This window comes from Sebastes umbrosus, chromosome 13, assembly GCF_015220745.1.
Source record: "Sebastes umbrosus isolate fSebUmb1 chromosome 13, fSebUmb1.pri, whole genome shotgun sequence".
Lineage (NCBI taxonomy): Eukaryota > Metazoa > Chordata > Actinopteri > Perciformes > Sebastidae > Sebastes > Sebastes umbrosus.
In genome coordinates, this window is record NC_051281.1 from 1539512 (window position 1) to 1560960 (window position 21449).

The window sequence follows — 21449 nt, forward strand, 5'->3', positions numbered from 1 at the left end:
TGTATGGTTTCATTTCTTTCCTTCAAAAAATAAGTCTGAAAAAAATATCTGAAAAATGTCGGACAAAAAAAGTCTGAAAAAATTTACGAAAAATAAGTTTGAAAAAAATATCTGAAAAATGTCCGAAAAATAAGTCTGAAAAAAAAAATATCTGAAAAAAATATCTGAAAAAAAAAATATCTAAAAAATGTCGGACAAAAACAGTCTGGAAAAAAAAGATCTGAAAAATGTCTGAAACAAAAGATCTGAAAAAAGTCTGAAAAAAAAGATCTGCAAAATGTTTGAAAAAAAAGATCTGAAAAATAAGATCTGAAAAATGTCCGAAACAAAAGATCTGCAAAATGTTGGAAAAAATAGTCTGAAAAAATGTCAGAAAAAAAGTCTGAAAAATGTCCGAAACAAAAGATCTGAAAAATGTCCGAAAAAAAAGTCTGAAAAAAAATATCTGAAAAATGTCGGACAAAAAAAGTCTGAAAAAATGTCGGACAAAAAAGTCTGAAAAAAAAGATCGAAAAAAAAGTCTGAAAAATGTCCGAAAAAAAAGATCTGAAAAAAGTCGGACAAAAAAAGTCTGAAAAAAAAGATCTGAAAAATGTCTGAAAAAAAAAGTGAAAAAAAAGATCTGAAAAAATGTCAGAAAAAAAAGTCTGAAAAATTTCCGAAACAAAAGATCTGCAAAATGTCCGAAAAAAAAGTCTGAGAAAAAAAATCTGAAAAATGTTGGACAAAAAAAGTCTGAAAAAAATATCTGCAAAATGTCAGACAAAATAGTCTGAAAAAAAAGATCGAAAAAAAAGTCTGAAAATGACCGAAATAAAAGATCTGCAAAATGTCTGAAAAAAAAGTCTGAAAAAAAAAATGTGAAAAATGTCTGAAAAAAAAGTCTGAAAAAAAAAATGTGAAAAATGTCCGAAACAAAAGTCGGAAAAAAAAAATGTGAAAAATGTCCGAAACAAAATATCTGAAAAATGTCTGAAAAAAAAGTCTGAAAAAAAAGATCTGAAAAAGTCTGAAAAAAAAAATGTGAAAAAAAGATCTGAAAAAATGTCCGAAAAAAAAGTCTGAAAAAAAAGATCTTAAAAATGTCGGGAAAAAAAAATGTGAAAAAAAGATCTGAAAAAATGTCCGAAAAAAAAGTCTGAAAAATGTCCAAAACAAAATATCTGCAAAATGTCCGAAAAAAAAGTCTGAAAAATGTCCAAAACAAAATATCTGCAAAATGTCCAAAAAAAAAGTCTGAAAAATGTCGGACAAAAAAAGTCAGAAAAATGTACGAAACAAAACATCTGAAAAATGTCCGAAAAAAAAGTCTCTGCCTTTATATCCTTAAATTTGCCGCCATGACACGTGTTTCCTCACTTGCTTTGGTCTTGTGACTTTCCTTTAGTCTTGGTTTTACTAGTTTCTTCCTTTCTGCTGGATGTAACAGCTGACCCATGAACAGCTTCAGTGCTATATGTGGTTCATTTGAATATTTTCATACTGTGTGATATAACTATCAGTCTGAATACCTGCTTTATGTTTTTTGAGTAGTAGGACTTTTAACTAAGGGTGCTCCGATGAGAATTTTTGGGGCCAGTCCCTGGAAACAAGGTCTAGCATAGCCGCAGCTATGAGGAGTCCCAGAAAACTCTCTGGAGTGGATGCTTCAGATAAAAAAGAAACACTGTGATAAGAGGACATTTTAAGTTAAAAAAAAGAAAGCGGTTGACGGAGAGGACAAACACTCCTGGGGGTAGGTGAGATGAGCTCACCTGCAGGTAGAGAGAGGCTAAGGTGGACCCCATGGCACGTTATTTCAGAAAAAATAAATAAATCTGAGATTTCGAGAATAAAGTCAGAAGTTTACGAGAAAAAAAGTCGTAATATTATAAAGTAGCAATTTGACGTGTTATTTTAGAGGGTAAATAGTGTGAAAATGAGGAACGCGAAGCATCTTGTGAAGTTATACTTTAGTTTAGGTTTCACAAATAACCAAATAATTCATCTTTTGGCTCATCAGCACCACATTATCATCAGAATCAGGACCTGGAAGAGATTGTTGCAAGAAACTGAGTTTATTCTGAAGAAAGAACCACACAGACCTGATGGGGAAACTGCCTCTTTAGTGGAGGAGGAAAACACGTTTTTTCTCGTAAACCAAAGTTCCTTTCTCGTATTATTACGACTTCATTCTCGAAATCTCAGATTTTTTTTCCCCCTCAATGTGGCCCTAATACTCCGTCATCAAATCTGTCTCTCAACGTTGACTACTGTTCATATTTTCTCTGAAATAAGGTCTCACGGTGGTCCACCTGAAGAGGCGGGACTTCGCCTCTCTATACAGTGTTTGTGTAGTTACTCTCACTGCCAGAAGGGGGAGACAAAAGTTCTGCACTCCAGCTTTAAAGCACCAGAACATTTTCTGTAATTGGACCTTGTGCTTGAATATTTTTGTAAAATTTTGCGTATTCTGTCCAATTTTTCCACCTTTTTTTCTTTTAAATTGGCTCTACATTCATTGATGTACATGTTTGATGTCAATTATATCATCATTCCTAAAGCTGACACAATCGTGAACTTGGTCTGTTGATGCTTCATATTGAATGGAAACATCATCAGACTGGAGTTGCTGTTCACATTGTGATCTGTTATTAGCTTTCATCTACACATTTTTTATATATTTCAATTTGAGGCGAACATTTCGTAGCTGGTAATCAAACCCAAATAATATGCACTCGACAAAATTTCACTAACTGTCGTACAATAAGTTTATCTTTTTATAATAATCCATTGAAATACTGTACATGTTGTATCCGTTTGTCACAGTGCAGGACAGGAGAGCTGTGTGTCCTCAGTTTATTTTGAGTAGCGATGGTGTCAGACACTATAATCACTCCATCTCCAATGTGATCGGAAGGTTGAGTTGTTTGCACACGCAGGAGAACAATGAAGGCATGTGTAATAGTACACACTCTAAGATAAAAACCCTAAGAAAAACAGATAATGTCCCGGCACAAAATTACCAGGACATTTTCCGTTAAGTTCACGGACATTTTCTTCCACCCTAAAACGAAAATTTCTGTTGATTTACAGTATATCCTCTGTACCGAGCCAAATAGCAGGCCCAACCTTTCCATTCTGGAGGGAAAACAGATGCTAACGCTGCATTTATACTAGGGATGTCCATAATTAACCGTTTAACCGTTAACCGTCATTAAGCATTTTAACCGATTAACGCTATCGGTTAAAATGGTTAAAAGAAATGTTGATAATTAACTCAAAAGCTGAGCGGCTCAGAGGAGCGGTTCGTCTCTTTAAGGAGAAAAGCTGGTCCACCTTAACAGCCCACCCACAACACACACGCTGTTTGTTGGACACTCGCTAAAGTTACACCGGACAGACACACAGCTGACAACCTACTAAACTAAACTAAATGTGTGGTGGAGACTTTTACTGGGAAAGTGGCTGCATGTCCGCGACACTACACGCAGCATCGGAGCTGCTGAGTTAACGCTCCCGTCAACCAATATCTGTTGTGCTCCTGCAGCTGGTACACCGCTGCATGCGAGGCACACATCTTGTCGGTTAACGGTTAATAATCGGTTAACGAGGGTCGGTTATCGGTTAAGAAAATGTTTCAAAATGAGCATCCCTAATTTATACGTTACCTATCGGTCTTTGCGGACCACCTGAGGCTAAAACTGGGGCTAACTCTGCCTGACGCCACTGAAGTCTAAAATATAAGCATTGGTAAAACGTAAATTACAATACCAAACTTGCGTTAGTCTCAAAATAAGTCAGCAAAATATTCCTGTGTATCTGGTGACGTTAACGGTCGACAACAGCTGATCTAAACAACAAAACAGCTTTCCAACTAAAACGACACCGAGCTAACGGTAAGTCCTGAACATTATTCATTTTGGTTACACATTAATTGTTTATTTTTTACTGCAGAAGTGTGAGAAAGGTTTCTCCAAATCCGAAATTTGGACTAAATTTTACCACTTGTGTGATGGTCTCTGCCTCTTCCAACTTCGGGGCTAGCTGAGGTTCTTGTTCCCGCAATGCAATGCGTATTTAAAAATAAGGGTACAACTCCTGTGAAAAATTGATACAGAAAATTCCTTCATATTAACACGGTACAGTGGCCCGTATTTTTACGGACTTTTCTTAGAGTGCAAGCTATTTAGCAAATCTGTCCACATCCCAAAGTGATAAAAACAATATAGTAATTTGATCAGCTCTTGGTTACCAACTTTAACTGGTACCCGAGACATCACTTTCTTCTTTTAGAGCCAGTAAAGGTCAGTGCAGATGTTGGTGTTCGTCTGGAAATCTCCCTGATTGTAAACAACAACCTATCCTGTTCTTGTAAAGTCACTCTGACTGACTAATTGGTCATTTTAGGCCTCACACCTCACTAGAATTCATTGTTTTCATGGGTGTTGTTGGGGCTCAGATTGACAATTGGCAGTGTTTATGTTGTGGTTCGTCTGTCCTGCAGCTGTTGTGTTCTGGTGTCGCTGGTCATCAGTCATTTTGTTCCAGTGACTAAGCATCACTGGGTGTCCTTGGCATTGGGTAGTCATTCTTTTGAGTCTGTGATGCCCTATCTGAACTTTATATGTAATGCATCGGGTTTATATGCACAGTTTGTGAGATATTTCACCTTGTAAAACGTGACTACTTCCGTTTTGCAGATGATATGAGATTAAAAACTGTAGTGATGTTGCTGCTGAGGAGCCAGCAGCAGTCATCCGTTCCTCCACCCTCCGGTCCAGATCCAGTCCACCGGAGGGAGAGAGCGACACTCAGCTGCTGCTGTCTGTCTGGGTCTCCGGGTAGCACTCTGCTCCTGGCACACAAAGACGTGACCCACCAGACAGATAGAGGCACAGCATCTGAAGAGTACATCTTTCATTCTTAATGTTCAGAGTTGATGCCATTTACCTCGACCCCTTACAGGGGAGAACATTTCCCAGGGATCCCCTCATAATCATAACACCAATTAAGCGTATACCACCAATCATACTCGTAGATGTCATTGGAACTATTTGAACCTAAATACTTCAGACCTGTCTCATAGTGAAATTGAATCATGTTATACTTTTAAACAGAGGGTGATTTACATACAAATTGAATTTATACTCAACTTGACAGCATTTACACTTTTAAATTGATTGAAAAAAATGATTTAATTGATCCTAAAAGCTGTCAGAAAAGGAGCAGTAGCAAGACCTAGTCCTAATAAATCCTGATATTTAAACTTCCCAGTCTAAAGCTGACTTTCACTAAGTGCTTCAACTTAAAAATAATGAACTTATTGCTTTGTGTCACAATCAGAGGTTCTATTGGCCCAAAGCTAACACAGGTGGGAGTAATCGTTGTGTCTAGAAGGTAACCCTCAAGTTGCGAAACTCTTGTGAGATGATTAAAGTTAGTCATTGACTTTGAATGGATGGGGAACTTAAGTCGTTATCTATGCTCTTTTCAAAGCAACCAGACTCCATTAAAAAACAGTAATTTCACAGCATAGATGGACATAACGGCTTAAGTTCCCCGTCATAAAGGGCTGTCTGACGGAGAGGTAAAGTAGTGAAAATATTCTAAATATAGCACAGGAGTAGCTGGTCTACCGCTGCCTCGATCAGTTAGTGTGTTTGTGTTATTGTGTGACTTTGATGTTTAAAAATGGGTAGTTCTGATTCACCAAATTCACACAAAAACACAAACAAACTCAGCGATAGAGGCAGCTGTAGACCAGCAACTTCCTGTGTTTCTACCGAGGTAAAATTACTGTTTTTGTGAATGGAGTCTGGTGGCTTTGGCGAGAGCATAGATGTATATAACGGTGTCATTTCCCCGTCATAAAAGGCTGTCTGACGCTGAGGTAAAGCGGTGAAAATATTCTAAATATAGCGTACACTTAAACTGATATCGATTTTTTTTTAGGTTAGTGGTTGACCTCGAATGATTAAGGTTAAGGATACGTCATCAGGCAGCTCTCGCAAGAGTTTTCACACGTTTTCACAACTTGGGGGTTACCTTCTAGACACGACCAGGAATAATGAACACAATATGCTTGTTGTATTGGTGCAAATGATCCCCATCTGTAGATATGCACGTTTTTAATGATACAGCACAATTTTATAATTTATAGCAAACTATTTGGCGGACCCTCTGACAGAGTACCGACCCCACTTTGAGAGTCACTGAATTAAACTATAGCCGCCACTTGACCTCAGCTGTACAGTATGTTATCTAGAAATAGTCCACGATGTATTTTTATATCTCAGATACTTTTATATGCACTCGGATCGTGTGGAACTTGAGTAGCAGTCTGCTCTGCTGCTTTGAAAATTACCTTTTTTTTTCGACAGCCACTTGGTCCTGTGAGAGGTGGAACGGTATTTCTCTGGTCTATTTTATAACATGACGCATATATAGGGATGCATCTAGAGCTATATTGTTTCAAGGTCTATTATTATACAAGAGAGCAAGGTTGAATTTAACAAAGATATAAAACAGTAGATGTGACATGTTGTAATGACTTGCCATTCTGGGATGGAACCATGCTGTATGACGGCCGTCCTACCTGGGTCCAGTTTTAAACTTCCTGTCATTGGAATCTATGGTGTAAGAGGCATATGTTGTCCTTATAATCCTTGTATTTTTCTACCAATATTGTTTTTTATTCTAAGTTGAGCTGTTAAAATATTAAAATATTTAATTGTGATTAATCACACATTTTTTATTTGTTCAAAATGTACCTTAAAGGGAGATTTGTCAAGTATTTAATACTCTTATCGACATGAGAGTGGACAAATATGCTGCTTTATGCAAATATAAACATATATATACTGTATATATATACAAAAATATACAAAACTATGACAGATATTGTCCAGAAACCCTCACAGGTACTGCATTTAGCATAAACAATATGCTCACATCATAACATGGCAAACTGCAGCCCAACAGGCAACAACAGCTGTCAGTGTGTCAGTGTGCTGACTTGACTATGACTTGCCCCAAACTGCATGTGATTATCATAAAGTGGGCATGTCTGTAAAGGGGAGACTCGTGGGTACCCATAGAACCCATTTACATTCACTGATCTGGAGGTCAGAGGTCAAGGGACCCCTTTGAAAATGGCCATGACAGTTTTTCCTCACCAAACTTTAGAGTAAGTTTGGAGCGTTATTTAACCTCCTTCATGACCAGCTAGTCTGACATGGTTGGTACCGATGGATTCATCTGGTGTTCTAGTTTCATATGAGACCAGTATCGGACTTTTCTTCTGCCTTTCTTTCTGACATTTTTCAGACATTTTTGGGACATTTTTCAGACTCTGTTCGGACAAAATCCTACATTAAGCAATATCTTTTATGTACTTTATTGGCATGGAATCAGCTGCATAGCGGTCAAATGTTTGAGGTAATATTAATAACTTTGTTTTTACGTTGCTAAACATTACCTTTGAACTAAATTAGCCTAGCTAACGTTAAAACAATGTCTGTTCAGCTAACAGATCAATGCTGTTGAACTTGCAATCAGCAACAGAGCGCTGCAGGAATGAGTCCTAAAACCCAGAAATGAGTTAGCATGTTGGCACTTCCTGTTCCCTCGTCTGGAAGTCAATGGGTGTTTTAGTTAGATGTCTGAAATAAGGTGTGTGGTTAACACAAGCTGAAGAGATTTTAATGTTTTATTCTACGATATAATATATCAATAAATATCCCACTGGTGAATTTTGAAGCCTTTTTGTTTCTTAAAAAGGCGGTTTGCTAACAAGTGGCTAAATGAGACTACTAAACATCATCACGCCGACACGTCCTCCTTCACAGCCTCGTCGTGTCTACTCAACGTGGTGTAGTTCGTTTATAGCCTAACGTTAGCTTTTGACTTCTGGAGATTGCATTCACACTTGCTGAATAAAACTTGTAGGTATCATGAACGTTTGTTTGCCACAGAGTTTATTTTCTGCAATAATCCAGAACCCAACGGAACAATCCCGTTGGCTCTTAGTGGAGGGAATCAGGGAGATGATCGCTTCCTGGTTGGACTACAGAAATATGTCATCGTTGGAGCACTCTATAACTTTGACTTAGAACTCAGCTGGTCCGTTGTTTGGTAAAGTTAGCTAGTTCACTAACTTTTTGATGCTTTAGTTGACCCATAAGTAAAAAAATAAATCTCTCATCTACTCAATACTGACATGTGTAAAGTGATGCCAGCCTCTCTGGTCTCTTTAGTCCTTTTGGTGAAGCAGTTTGGTGCTGAACAGCTGACAACCAGTTGCTGCTCATAGGTGACGATTGTAAACATCTACTGTTTTATATCTACTTTATTTAATTGTTATTACCACCGTGAAGCTAAAGTACATCAGCGGTCTCAATGCATCACGTCAGATGTCCTCAATCTTCCAAAGCAAATGTCAAGACGTCTCCGGGTGACTCATTATTCGTTTACAGGCTTTGTCTGTAATCCGAGGGGCATCGGTGATTTGTCACACTTTATTTTTTTTCACATTACAGTCACCTTTATAGCTATTAGTTTGTGGTGCATAATCATATGTATGTTGGCTTGTTTTGTTATTTTCTGTCTCCTCAGTTTAACGTTGACCTGATTCTTGAGAGCCAGCTCCGGGTCAGCTAACAGATGACCTCAACAGATCTGGCTCTCAGCCCCTCAGCTGGCTTTCTCTTCACTGGCTCATATATCCTCACCCAGGGTCAGACCTACTTCCAAACTCCAACCTTTTACCAAAAAAAAACATTTGTCAACGCACCCAACCACACAGAGTGGTGCTAGTTCCCGTGTTTTCCTGTGTTTTCCGTGCCCCACTGCCTTCCTCATGACTGTACCGCTGATGCATTGGCCTCAACAGGTGCTCTTTTCTGAAAGGATCATTTAGGTATATTTAGATTTTGAAACCCGAGAGCGCTGGCGTGTGATTGGCTGCTTGGGCCACATGATAACCTGGGTAGAAATCGCAGCTGTGTGCCGTTGCACAGCGTTTCTCTGGAGGGAAGCTGGGGAGGCTTTGGTGGCTTGTGGGGAGACCTTTAAAACTTTGATATAACCGGTAAGCGGAGATAATAGCACAAATATCCATATTTTCTACGCGTTGCATGGCTTTCCATCTGCTTGGACTTCCGTCATCTGCTGCCGACTGGATCCAGCTGATTGAGAGGGATAAGGAGTGCAAAGGCTTTGCTGCACATTAAAGGAATAACCAAACAATCCAGATCTGCCAGACTGGAGAAGATCAGGCCTACCTTTTTGGATGTACTTGAAATTTCAGCAGGCCATTTTGTTCAACACCTGTCTGGCTATTTTGTCCTTCTACCAATCAATTTCATCTCTTGTTATTTCACAGAGATAAATTATATTTTTGATTCAAAGAGAGGGCAATGAAGTGCTAAAAAAGGTACTTAGTGTGCCATCCTATATTTAACCTGCAGCCTCAGAAGGCATTGCTCCACCGTCTCTGCTAAACAGAGTCCAACCAATCAGGCTGAGGCATTAGCTTACATGTCAAATAGCTGAAGCACTGTCGGGGCAGCTGTCGCCAGCCGTCAGCTAGGAGGAGCTGTGTTGTGGCTGTCACACATGTCACCTGTTATAATTGTACTCTCACCTCCCTAATCTTGCAGTTTCTCCTTGTTGTAATTTACTGATTTACACTTGTGAACACATTTTTATTTTTAAGGGAAAATCACAAAGTTGGAGTTTGAGACCCTAGTGGACTGTCAGGAAATACTGCGGGAACCTTTCGCTGGTATGGCACGCACATTGGTTTAACATCAATATGATTGTGTGTTTTTTATTATAGCATGCATTTGCTTTGAATTATTCCTATTTTTGAATCGGGTGACTGGGTTCAACATGACCGGCAGCGTCCTAAAATATCACTGGTGCAGTTGTCCTTTTGATCCTCTTGTCTAAGCCCCAGTTTAGCTGTCTGGAACTGAGCTACTGATACAACATTTAAGTAAAGTAAAACTTCAGAGTTTAAACAATGAATGAATAAATGTTATGTGTTTTTGCGCAGAACCTCTAAAACCCGTCCCAAGATGACGGAAGTTGTGGAGGAATATGAGGAGTATGAGGAGTATGAGGAGTTTGAGGAGGAGGAGATCCTGGACGAGGTAAGTTGTCTTTTCAAGATTGCTTTTCTTTACTTTCATTACTATTCTTGATTATTTTTTCCCATCCAGAGCTGTGATTCCGTAGATTGAGGTGATCTGCAGGCCCTATGAATAGTTAAGTTAGTGACTCCCCTCCCTTCCCCGTCAGTCAGCAGTTCATGGAACCAGTTTGGTGGATCCTGTTTCAGACGGACACCAGTTTTAAGTCCTGGATTGGCCTCATGAATCAGATCTATTTCAAAATGAACAATATTTTACTGGGACATTGTCCGTCTCGTCTCTAAAGATGTCCGGCAGCCATACTGTAGGTCGTTAATACGCCATCCTACTGTATATATAATAAACGGAGTCTAGTGCACAAGATAAAGTCTTTGTCTCAGTCTCAGTTTGCAACGCTGTAATGGTTCCCAAATTATGATGGTATGCTTCCTGTTAGGGCTGGGCGATACGGCCAAAATCTTCTATCCCAATATAATTTCATATCTCGATAACGATATATATCATGAATCATGATATAGCGTGTTTTCTGGTAATTAGAGCAGCACAATTAATCTTTTCTTCTTTTTATTGTTTCCTTAAGAAAAAAGATGACAACCTAAACCACAGCAAATAAAATAATATGTACATATAACAGATTGTAACTGTAAATTGAAAAACAAAATATAAAAAACAACGGAAAGGAAAAAAAGGTAATAATTATAATAAAATAAAAATATAAAAAATTAAATGTTTAAATTTATGAATAAAAATAATAATAGCAATGATAATAATAAATTAATATAAATAAATACATGAATACATTTAAAAATGTTATCAAAGCCGCAATATGGCCTTCAAATCGCAGGATGAGGAGGAAATCACAATATTTATTAAACGTGTGTCAAATTTTAAATTAAATAATATTGTGTTGCTGCAGAGATGTCCCGGCCTACACATCATATTCTACAGACTTCCCTACAGATCCAAACAAAAATCACACCATAATCATTTAAATATGTTTTTTTCATTGAAAATGAGAATAATGATATAAAAAAATTCACTCCCTCTAATATAAAAAATTATATTGCAATTTAAATATCATTCAAAATAATCGCATTTGGATGTTTGTTTTTTTTCAAAATCATGCAGCCCTACTGTGGTAATTAAATAAATAAATAAATAAATAATCTGTATGAAGTAAACTCAAGGGAAAGCCTATTTTTGTACACTCCTGTCTGAATTAAATACTTGATAAATGAAAAATATTTTTTAATGTAATTAAGTAACTTTAAGAAGACTTTAGTTAGTGTGCTTTTTATTATCAATTTAGACAACGTATTTGTGTATCACCGTATCTCGATGTATGATTTCATCACGATACGGTTCCATTGAAAGACAATAAATTATTATATATTATCAATTTACATTTTTTTTTTTACCATTTGAAGTTTCTTTGAGCACTTTTTAAAGTGCTTTATAAAATAAATGTATTATTATTATTATTATATTGAACTATCGCCCAGTCCTACTTCCTGTGTAGCATCGCTAGCACAAGATTAGACTACGTAAAATTCAGGAGCATGCCGGTTTCTGGAAGTTAACATTTTGTTTTTAGTTTGAAACTCTCAATCACATTTCGCACCAATCCCCCCCCCCCGTCATATTTGTCTCCAGATTATGTGATCAAACCTCGTATCCTCAACATTTCAGGATGTTTTTATGTGTATGAATTCATATTGTTTCTGAAGGTCTCCCTGTCAGTGTCCAATGGAAGAGTGAAAACAGAAGGCTAACAGATTAATCTCATATTTCCTGGTGAAATAGGATTAAAGTTTGCCTTGTATTTGTTCATACTTATGAATAACAATAATAATAACAATGCTGATATCTTATAGGGGAGTCTGAATGATTTTGTTTTTGTCTCTTAGTCGTCATTTAACTCCCATATAACGTATCAACTGTTTCAAATAGATTTACCATCTTTGCTGTAAAGATGTAAATCGTTTGGGAGGCGGAACAAATGGATAAAGTCAATACACTCTGATTTCACGATCACTTTCATCTACACTGTGGAGAAAAGCTGCAATTTGTTTGGAGTAAATAGTAAGACGGCTTCTTATTTAATCTACAGAATGGGGAGAAACATAGTGCTGTTCAGCTCATACATGAGAATATAAAGTTAAAAACCTTCACGAGAACTTAGACCTAGTTTGATTATCTAGTTATTAACTTAAAAATGACTTAAAGGGACTCTGTAAGAATCAGAAATGACTTGTTAACAGTGACACATGTGGCCGTTAAGTCAACATCAGTCAGCGTCCGGTCGCCAAAGAGTACAGAAGCAAAGAGGCGAAACTCCGGTGCTTTTTTGACAACAGCTGCGGTAGCGCTGCCGCCATTGTGGACCGAAAACGCCAATGTACGCCCGTGGATGTATAAAGAGACGTCTTTGAGGTAAATCAGCTTCCCAGTAGGAACACTTAAATATCCCTCATTTAAATCATGATGTCCTAAAAGTAGTAAAATGAACTAACAGCTGAATTCAGAGTTATTTTCCTCGGCATAATGAACGTGCATCAGACCCACGGGACCGCACCGCCCTGCACACTCATATTACAGATCTGGTTCTGCCAGCTTCCTGCTAGCTGTATGCAGCTGTAATAATGGATATTAGTGGCTGTAATTCATCACTTTTATTATCTTATAATACACCTATGGGCTTTATATGCTGTACCGTGGTGGATGTATTAACGTCTCTGTTCCCAAACAACCGGCTATCGGCCAGTAGCTAGTAGTGCTAGTAGCACGATATAAACAGAATTTAATGGAGTTGTAGGCTATTTACTAACACGCAGGGCAAAAGCACAGGACACAACCTCTTATACTTCTGCTGGATTTTTCTAACTTCCATTTTTGTCCATTGCTCACTTTATGCTCCTCTGGGAAGCGGACGTGCAAAAAGTTTAATTAATAAATAAGTAAATAGTTATTATAGTATGAATATTTATAATATTTGTATTGTTTAACACAGGACATTTCAGTAAAGACATTAAATATGACAACAGAATAGAAATAATTTAGTTTTAATTTTGTAAGTCTCGTTGTAAGCGGACGTTTTACTGGCGTCTGGTAGTTGCTTTCAGTCCAAAATGGGGGAGGCGTAGCTCTGCTGCTGGGTGCTGACTTTCACTTCTTAGCAATATACATTCTTTGGCGAGCATCGGTCAAAACAGTGAGGCGACACACATGACACTGAACGTGATTGACAACTAAAACCCCAATATCACTCTATATTTCAGCTGCTTAGCAGTAATGTTAGCTGACCAGACGAAGGTCCCTCCGTGAATCGATGGCTCGGCAGATGCTGATCCTAGTTTTCCTCCGATGTCGGTCACATTCCTGTTTTGCTAAACGGGCTTAAACCAGATATAGCACTAAAATTGGGAGAAATTAAAGGGACTGTTTGTAGCTTCTTACATGTATAAATCATTGCGGGTCCGTGTCTAATGCGCGCTCGCGTGTGGCCACGCTGTGGAAGCACCAAAACCTCTTGGTTGTATCTAGTGAAGCCCGTCTGTTAAACAGTGTTGGCCGCGGTCGGAGGACGCGGGGGAGACCGTAGCTTTGGTCTCCAGGACCGGAGTCTCTGCTGTACTCTGCTGCTCTGCCTGTCTTCACTCACACACCTCGCTCGTTCTCGCTATTTCGCTCCACTCTCACGTGCATGCTGCTCACTCCACACTGCAGAAGAGTTAGTTTAGCTCTGAGAATATCTAGTGAAAGTGGACGTTTGTGCAGAAATAACTGCTGCAGCTCCTCCAGACCAACAGAGGTTTCCCGTGTCTTGTGAAGTGACGGGGCTCCGCAGAGAGAAACGTTATCGTCTCCGACCAAAACTCCGGTGTCTCCCCTGTTCCCTCCGGCCGCGGTCGGGAGGCGGAGGCAGGAAAAGCCAACACTAGGATCAGCATTGATTCATGGAGAGACCTTGGTCTGGTCAGCTAACATTACTGCCAAGCAGCTGAAATATAGAGTGATATTGTGCTTTTAGCTGACGTGTGTCTCCTCACTGTGTTGAGCGATGCTCGTTCATGTCTATGTAGAGCGAGCACAAGCGCCAGCAACAGGACGCTGACTTTAGTTGACTTAATGTCCACAGGTGTCGCTGTTAACAAGACATTTCTGATTCTTACAAACAGTCCCTTTAAAAGCAGTCTGATAGTGGAAACCCAGAAAGTCGTGGAAGGTCTCCTCCTCTAACATTGGCAATAAAAAGACGTGTAAAAACTTGCATACAGTCCCTTTAACTGCTCAGGTCATTTAGGGGCGGAGCGTAGAGTTCTCTGTCTGGCATCCAGACAAATTTAGAAGTGGACATCTACGGCACGTTGGCAGAGAGATGGAGAGGAGGGAGAGGTAAAGAGAGAGGTGGGGGGGGGCTAATGAGACGAGCCACCGTGCTGTAAATCACACTCCGGTAGCCTGGAGCGTGTTAGCGTCACAGCACTAGAAATGTGCTTAGGAGAGGTGATGGAAAAAAGTGTCTGACGGCCGGTAGAGAGGTTTCTGATGTGTAATGTGGGGGTTTCATTCACACCTATGGTTCTCTCCTGTCTGATGGATCAAGATATTGAAGCCTCTTACAAATGTTGATAAAGAAAATGATTGAGATGTTCTTTCTCGCAGCTCTGGTTATTTCTAGGTTTCTGGTAGATTATTGGTTAGCTTCCAACGCCAGCCAACCTTACGTGACTGTAAATACTTCCTCAGTAAAGGGAAGTGTAATTCAGGCAGGCTGTAAGTTAGACGCTAGATGCTATTCGTGGAGCAGAATGCTATGTGTGGGAACGCTGTCAGCTACTATAGGCTGAGGTTTAGGGTGCTTCAACGTTCTCCCCTTAAATGGATGTTTTTTCCACCAAATTACACAAAGAAACTGTTTACTCTCTCACTTCTAGTGGTGTCTAGTCATCCAGAAACGTAAGTGTTATTACTTTAACCCAGTAACGAGTAGTATAAGGGATTACAATTATCAAAAACAGTAATTATATTACAGTTATTAATCAAAGTAACAGAATAAAATTAGTTTTTTGTGCCAGGTAGGCTGATGTTACGATGACATGAACACGCGGCAGGTCAGTAAGCATCTTCACATCATGTCAATTTTGGTGAACTTATATCACCTTGGCAGGGAGAGGAAGAGTCAAAGATGCAAAGGACATTGTCGTTCATTGTAATATAGTTATATAACGAGTAACTTAACTAATTACTTTGGATCCCAAGTAATAAGTAAAGTAATGTTATTACTTTTTAAGAAGAGACAACTCAGGCGAAAACATCGTTTTTCATGCTCTTGTCATTTTTTTTTAGTTTTTGGTCTATTTTGCTTCAATAACATGTCTTCTTTTTTAAAAATCTTTTTAGACTAGTGGAAAGAAAACATCCAAAATACACATTTAAGTGTTTATTTTACTTCTTTGTCTATATACGTCTGTAGATTCCTCCTAAATTCAATGACAGTTAGCATTAGATAATGCCTCATTTGCATATTTAAAATAGGGCTGTCAAAGTTAACGCAATAATAACGCGTTCGTTTTATAGCTACAGTGAAGATGCTGGTATCATATGAAACTATAAAACCTGATGGATCCATCGGTACCAACCATGTCAGACTAGCTTGTCATGAAGGAGGTTCTCTGGGTACCCACGAGTCTCCCCTTTACAGACATGCCCACTTTATGATAATCACATGCAGTTTGGGGCAAGTCATAGTCAAGTCAGCACACTGACACACTGACAGCTGTTGTTGCCTGTTGGGCTGCAGTTTGACATGTTATGATTGGAGCATATTGTTTTATGCTAAATGCAGTACCTGTGAGGGTTTCTGGACAATATCTGTCATTATTTTATGTTGTTAATTGATTTACAATAATACATATATACATACATTTGCATAAAGCAGAATATTTGTCCACTCCCATGTTGATAAGAGTATTAAATGCTTGACAAATCTCCCTTTAAGGTACATTTAGAACAGATAAAAAATGTGCGATTAAGTATTTTAATTGATTGACAGCCCTAGTTTTACACTAGAACTATCTGCATGGCTAGATATTACTAGAGGTGAAAACATATTTTCTTTTGTAATGTGGATGAACCAGTCCTCTAAAGCCATGCTGTCTGTGTGTGATCAGACATGGAGATTATAAAGCTGTCTAAACAACAGTTTGTGTGCTGCTGTCTGCTGTAGCAACTGATACCAGGAACAGTGGTTTATGATATAACATGTCATGTGAGTACCGTGAGTTTATAGGCTTTATTAAAGAGTTCAGACTAATGCATCTTTGTCATGAGAGGATAAGAAATCAGTTTATTAAAACACAAAGATGACAGAGCTGTTTGCTTTTATGCAGCTGATAGACTATTTGATGGCGTTTAAACAGAAGAGCCACTAATGTGATGCAGCGTAGAGTGAAGTGTTATTGATGCAGTCAGGGCGCCAGAGCTGTGGAAAAAATCACCCTCAATCCAATAAAGACAATACTGTGCTGTTTCTCCCATAACGTGTTGTTGTGGCCGTTTTGAAACCCCAGAGTGTGTCCTCCTATATTTTGTAATATGTCGAGCAGATTACAACGACGACTGTCACTGAGCACAAGAGTTCTCAGCTCTTGCAGGTAAAGCACCTCCTCCCAAAGGGACAACAGTTCAAACCGTACAGGACACAACCCTCCCTTGTGGTGCATCCCGCTCCACGTCTGCATGACTGTTTGGATAATCTGCTTATTTCACTGAAGGCCGAGTGTCCGTGGTGTTTTTATGTTAAACTTTATGAAAAATCAATTAAAACTCTGCATGAACATTAAACTGTTTTTCAGTAATAACAATTTTGGTAGCACTTTTCTACAACGCCCATGTCTATAAAGCATTATAAACATACTTATAATGTGTTATAATCTGTTTACAGCGCTGTATAATTATAGTTATAAGCACTCATAGTGTTTTCTAACAATAATCATAACACATTAAAAGCATTTTAAAATGACTTATAAGGTCAAATATCATAATACTTCATATTTGATGGTCACTCTGACATCCGTTTTTACAAGGATCATACATTATAATCTTTTTATAATGCATTACACTGGAATTATAAGGTACTCTAAGTGGTCAATGGTTGCTTAAAATGTAATTTGAAAGAGTTTTGTGTTGTTCTTGTATAGATTTAATGATATTTTTCTTAAAGCAAATGTAACACGGTAGAATATTCTTTTTTTGCATGTCGTATCTTATGTTATCTTATCTTATCTTATCTTATAGTATCTTATCTTATCTTATAGTATCTTATCTTATCTTATAGTATCTTATCTTATCTTATAGTATCTTATCGTATCGTATCTTATCTTATCTTATCTTATAGTATCTTATCGTATCGTATCGTATCTTACCTTATCTTATAGTATCTTATCGTATCGTATCTTATCTTATCTGCCGTGTGACATTTGCTTTAAGTAAAGCGAAAGAGATATCCTTAAATCGATGAAAGAACAACACAAAACATTGTACAATTATTTTTAACTTTCCTTAAAGCAACCGATGAGAGTAACTTATAATCATATAATAATACATAATACAGTAACTATGGTTATAATGTATTACAACTATGGGAATTAAAATACACTATACATTATCTAATTTAATTATAAACCCATTTTGATAGATTTGCTTTTATGCGATGTTGTCTTTTTATTGTTTAATGCTTTTTTCTTTTTACTTGTATTTATTTCACTGACTTTTAAATGTATTTTTATCTATTTTTTAAATTTATTGTTCTGTTTTAACTTATAGTTTTGTCGTGCTTTTGTTTGTTTTTCTGTCGTTATATTGCCGTGTGTCCTACTTTTGCTTTGCTTTGTCTATCAAAGCACTTTGTAAAGTTATTATTATTATTATTATTATTATTATTATTACTATAGTCCACTAGAGTGACCATCATTTATAAAGTTTTATGATACTTGACCTTATAAATAATTATAAAATGCTTTCTTTATGTGTTATGATTATCATTATAAAGCATTATGAGTATTTATGAATGCTTATAACTATAATTATACAGCACTATAAGCAGATTATAATTCTATTATAAGTATGTTTATAATGCGTTACAGACATGGACTTCACAAAAAGTGCTACCAAAGTTTTTTTTGTCAATGTAACCTCCAAGAAGAAATGTCTTTTAAACGCTTCTTGGGGCTTTTTGTCCCACCAGATGAGATACCGTCACCGTCGTCATGTTTACGTGTTGCTGAGCCTGGCAGTGCATGAGAGATGCTCATAGATACTGTACATGTTACTGTATATTCATGCGCTTTACAACCCTTTACATGTGTTGGCTGTGTTCGTCCTTCCATCCAGTTTTATCTCAGTACATATTCATGTCATTATTCTAACGACCTGAGCTCCATGTTGAATCTGTTACTGATTTATTCACATCCCTTTAAAGTCTTGACTTAAATCAATTATTGAAGGTAAGTTATTAGACTAAAGTGGTGGACACACTGCCCGCATGAGACGCGCGTGGCGGCTGCGTGGCGGCTGCGTGGCGGCTGCGTGGCGGCTGCGTGGCGTGTTGTTTTTTATTTCGGCGTCCATGTTAACAGGTTAGAGTGGACACGCTGCCCGCATGAGATGCGCTTCTCACGCACGTCTATTTTATAGAATAGAAGGCTCGCCTATTTTTCAGGCGAGCCGCTCGCGTCTCAGCTGCGTGTCTCAGCAGCAACAGACAGTGAAGGTGATCTAGTGACTGTATATTAACTTCATACCAGCAAGACTTTACTGCAGTTTCCAGGTCTATCTGTAGAATATGTTACAGAGATGAAAAAAAGTAAAGACTTATTTTTGAATCAACACTTCCTGCTTTCATTTCAAAATAAAAGCCCTAAAGCGGGTTTTCTTTGCACAGAATTCCTTCATTTGTTAACACAAGGCTTTTATTCTGAAATATGTGCCGGACAGTGATGTGGAACAAGCAGTGACTTGGAAAGCATCATAAATGAATACAGTACGGAGTTTTAATTGTGGATTATTACTATTATTTACTAATTACAAATATAAATTATATTTATCATGAAGTTAAATGGCCATTAAAAGGCAAACTCTATGCAGAAAGAAAGGGCTGACAGCAGCAGCAGAAACACAGCCAACACGCAGCCGACACGCAGCCAACACGCAGCCAACACGCGTCTAGTGTGAACACCAGACTCCTGCATCACGCAGCCACCACGCAACGCAGACGCCACTCGCTCCTGATGCGGGTAGTGTGCCAATGGCTTAATAGGTAGTTTTCTCTACAGATCATTATCTAAGCAAAAACATTACAGTTGCATAATACCTGAAACAATCAGTTTTCTTCTTGTCTTTGGTGATCGTTCCCTGTTGGAAGTGGACGTAGTTTTACTTCCTGTAGTCAAGGAGCTGAGGCCCGTCTGTTAGTTGGGTAGTTGATTGTTCTGTCCTCCTCAAGGCCGGGTTGCCCACCAGGAAAGTCAGGAAGAAGGTCAAGGTGGATACCTCCAAGTTCATGACTCCTTACCTGGCTCACAGCCAGAAGATGCTGGAGCAGTACAGCCACGTAAGCAACACCTTTGGGTCTATATCAATACTTTATTAAAATGAAATTTAGTATTAAAACAATAAGATAATCTCCTTTCATTTGAATATTTTTGTGTGCATTATTTTACTTTATTGTTCTCGTTTCTGCTCTTCTTGACAGAACAAGTACCGGCACGCTTATGACATGTCCAGAGGGAAACCTCCTGCCTTCATCTCTGATACTCCTGAAATGGTTCGCATCAGGAAGGCCCAGGAACAGCTGAGCGAGGTACCGCTGATACCACCAAATCATGTTGTCTAAAGTTCAAGGTTGAAGGTTGGAATAAGCAATACACTGAGTGTGACATTATGAATGAGGAGCAGACATGCTCAACAAATTATTGTTGTTTTTTTTTATAAATGAGTTTATTCATTTAACAGAGCAGTGAAATAAAATGAACATTATGGACAAATTATTTTCGGCCCCACATAAAATTTCTATGAATAAAAAAAATAAAAAAATAATGCTAAATAAAAAATAAATTAATAAAATATTATTTTATTATTTGTATTTTATTAATTTATATAATAATAATTATAATCATTTTATTTTTATTAATTCATACAATAATAACACTAATAATAATTGTATTTATACAATAAAACATATTTTATTAATTCATTTTTCAAATGTATCATTAAAGAATAAATTAATAGAATATAATTTTAAAAAGGAACATTTTAAAAAGAAAAATAATAATGATACATTTAAAAATATATTTATATGATATAATTTAAAAAAACAAAGGAAAATATAAAAAAATTAAATAAAAATAATAAATAACCAACCCTTCTTTTTTAGCATAGTGGTAACATATTAATTGACATTTATTGAGTGTTGGATGCAGAATAAATTAATTGTGATTTTCTCTTTGTGTTATTTGAAGTATGTTTGTCATGAATAATAAGAAGTGACACGTTTCGTCATCAGGTTAAATACCGCATGGAGGGGATTAAGGCTCGGACAACAAGCTTGTATGATGGTGAGGCCAAAGAGGTCCTCCACGTCAAGCGTGTATCTGAACTGATGAGCAAGGTGAGTCACCTGAACTCATAATAATATACCCAAGATTTGAAAACAATAAACAATATGAATGTATACCACTAATGGTGTTGCTTTCCTCTCCTCTCCTCTAGGTTCTGTACCGACAGAAGTGGGATGAGACGAAGGACCGGTACCTGCTGCCTCCTGATGCTCCTGAGCTGGTCCTGGCTGTGAAGAATGCTGCTAACTACAGCAAAGTAAACACAACGTGGCATTCAAGCTCTGCATTTTATGTCCAAAATCTGATTTATGATTTAATGTTAAGAGACGCCTGAGCTAATTCAGGACTTTACACCTTGTTCAGAAACGTTACGCGGAGGACTGGAATGAAGAGAAGACCATGTTCTACCCGTACAGCGACAGCCCCGAGCTGCGCAGGGTGGCCAAGGCTCAGGAGGTCCTCAGTGACGTAAGTTTACTGTTTACTGACAACAGCTGCAGGAAATGGAAACACACCAACATTCACATGTTGGACCTGTGTGTGCTTTAAATACTGACAAGGTGAAATCAGAATCAGAATCAAAATACAGTTAATTACCAAGTAGTTTTCACATACAAGGAATTTGCTTTGGTGTATTGGTGCATAACATGAACATAATAAGAGAAATTAAAAATAAAAGCAAGTATTGCAAACC

At 37.8% G+C, this 21449-nt stretch overlaps 1 protein-coding gene across 45 annotated transcripts in view; it reads left to right on the forward strand.

The window, feature by feature from the left end:
• The first annotated feature begins 8950 nt into the window (after positions 1 to 8950).
• neb (nebulin) overlaps positions 8951 to 21449 on the forward strand; it is a 108739-nt gene continuing 96240 nt past the window's right edge. For 42 of the 45 annotated variants that reach the window (XM_037789707.1, XM_037789711.1, XM_037789753.1 and 39 more), the window contains exons 1-9: positions 8951 to 9070; positions 9698 to 9766; positions 10040 to 10136; positions 16745 to 16792; positions 19642 to 19749; positions 19891 to 19998; positions 20701 to 20805; positions 20907 to 21011; positions 21119 to 21223. In XM_037789707.1, the coding sequence (XP_037645635.1) occupies positions 10062 to 10136; positions 16745 to 16792; positions 19642 to 19749; positions 19891 to 19998; positions 20701 to 20805; positions 20907 to 21011; positions 21119 to 21223 (654 nt within the window). In that variant the 5' untranslated portion in view covers positions 8951 to 9070; positions 9698 to 9766; positions 10040 to 10061. Of the gene's footprint in view, positions 9071 to 9697; positions 9767 to 10039; positions 10137 to 16744; positions 16793 to 19641; positions 19750 to 19890; positions 19999 to 20700; positions 20806 to 20906; positions 21012 to 21118; positions 21224 to 21449 lie in introns of those variants that run through there. The other 3 variants (XM_037789708.1, XM_037789706.1, XM_037789720.1) reach the window with 3 other exon arrangements.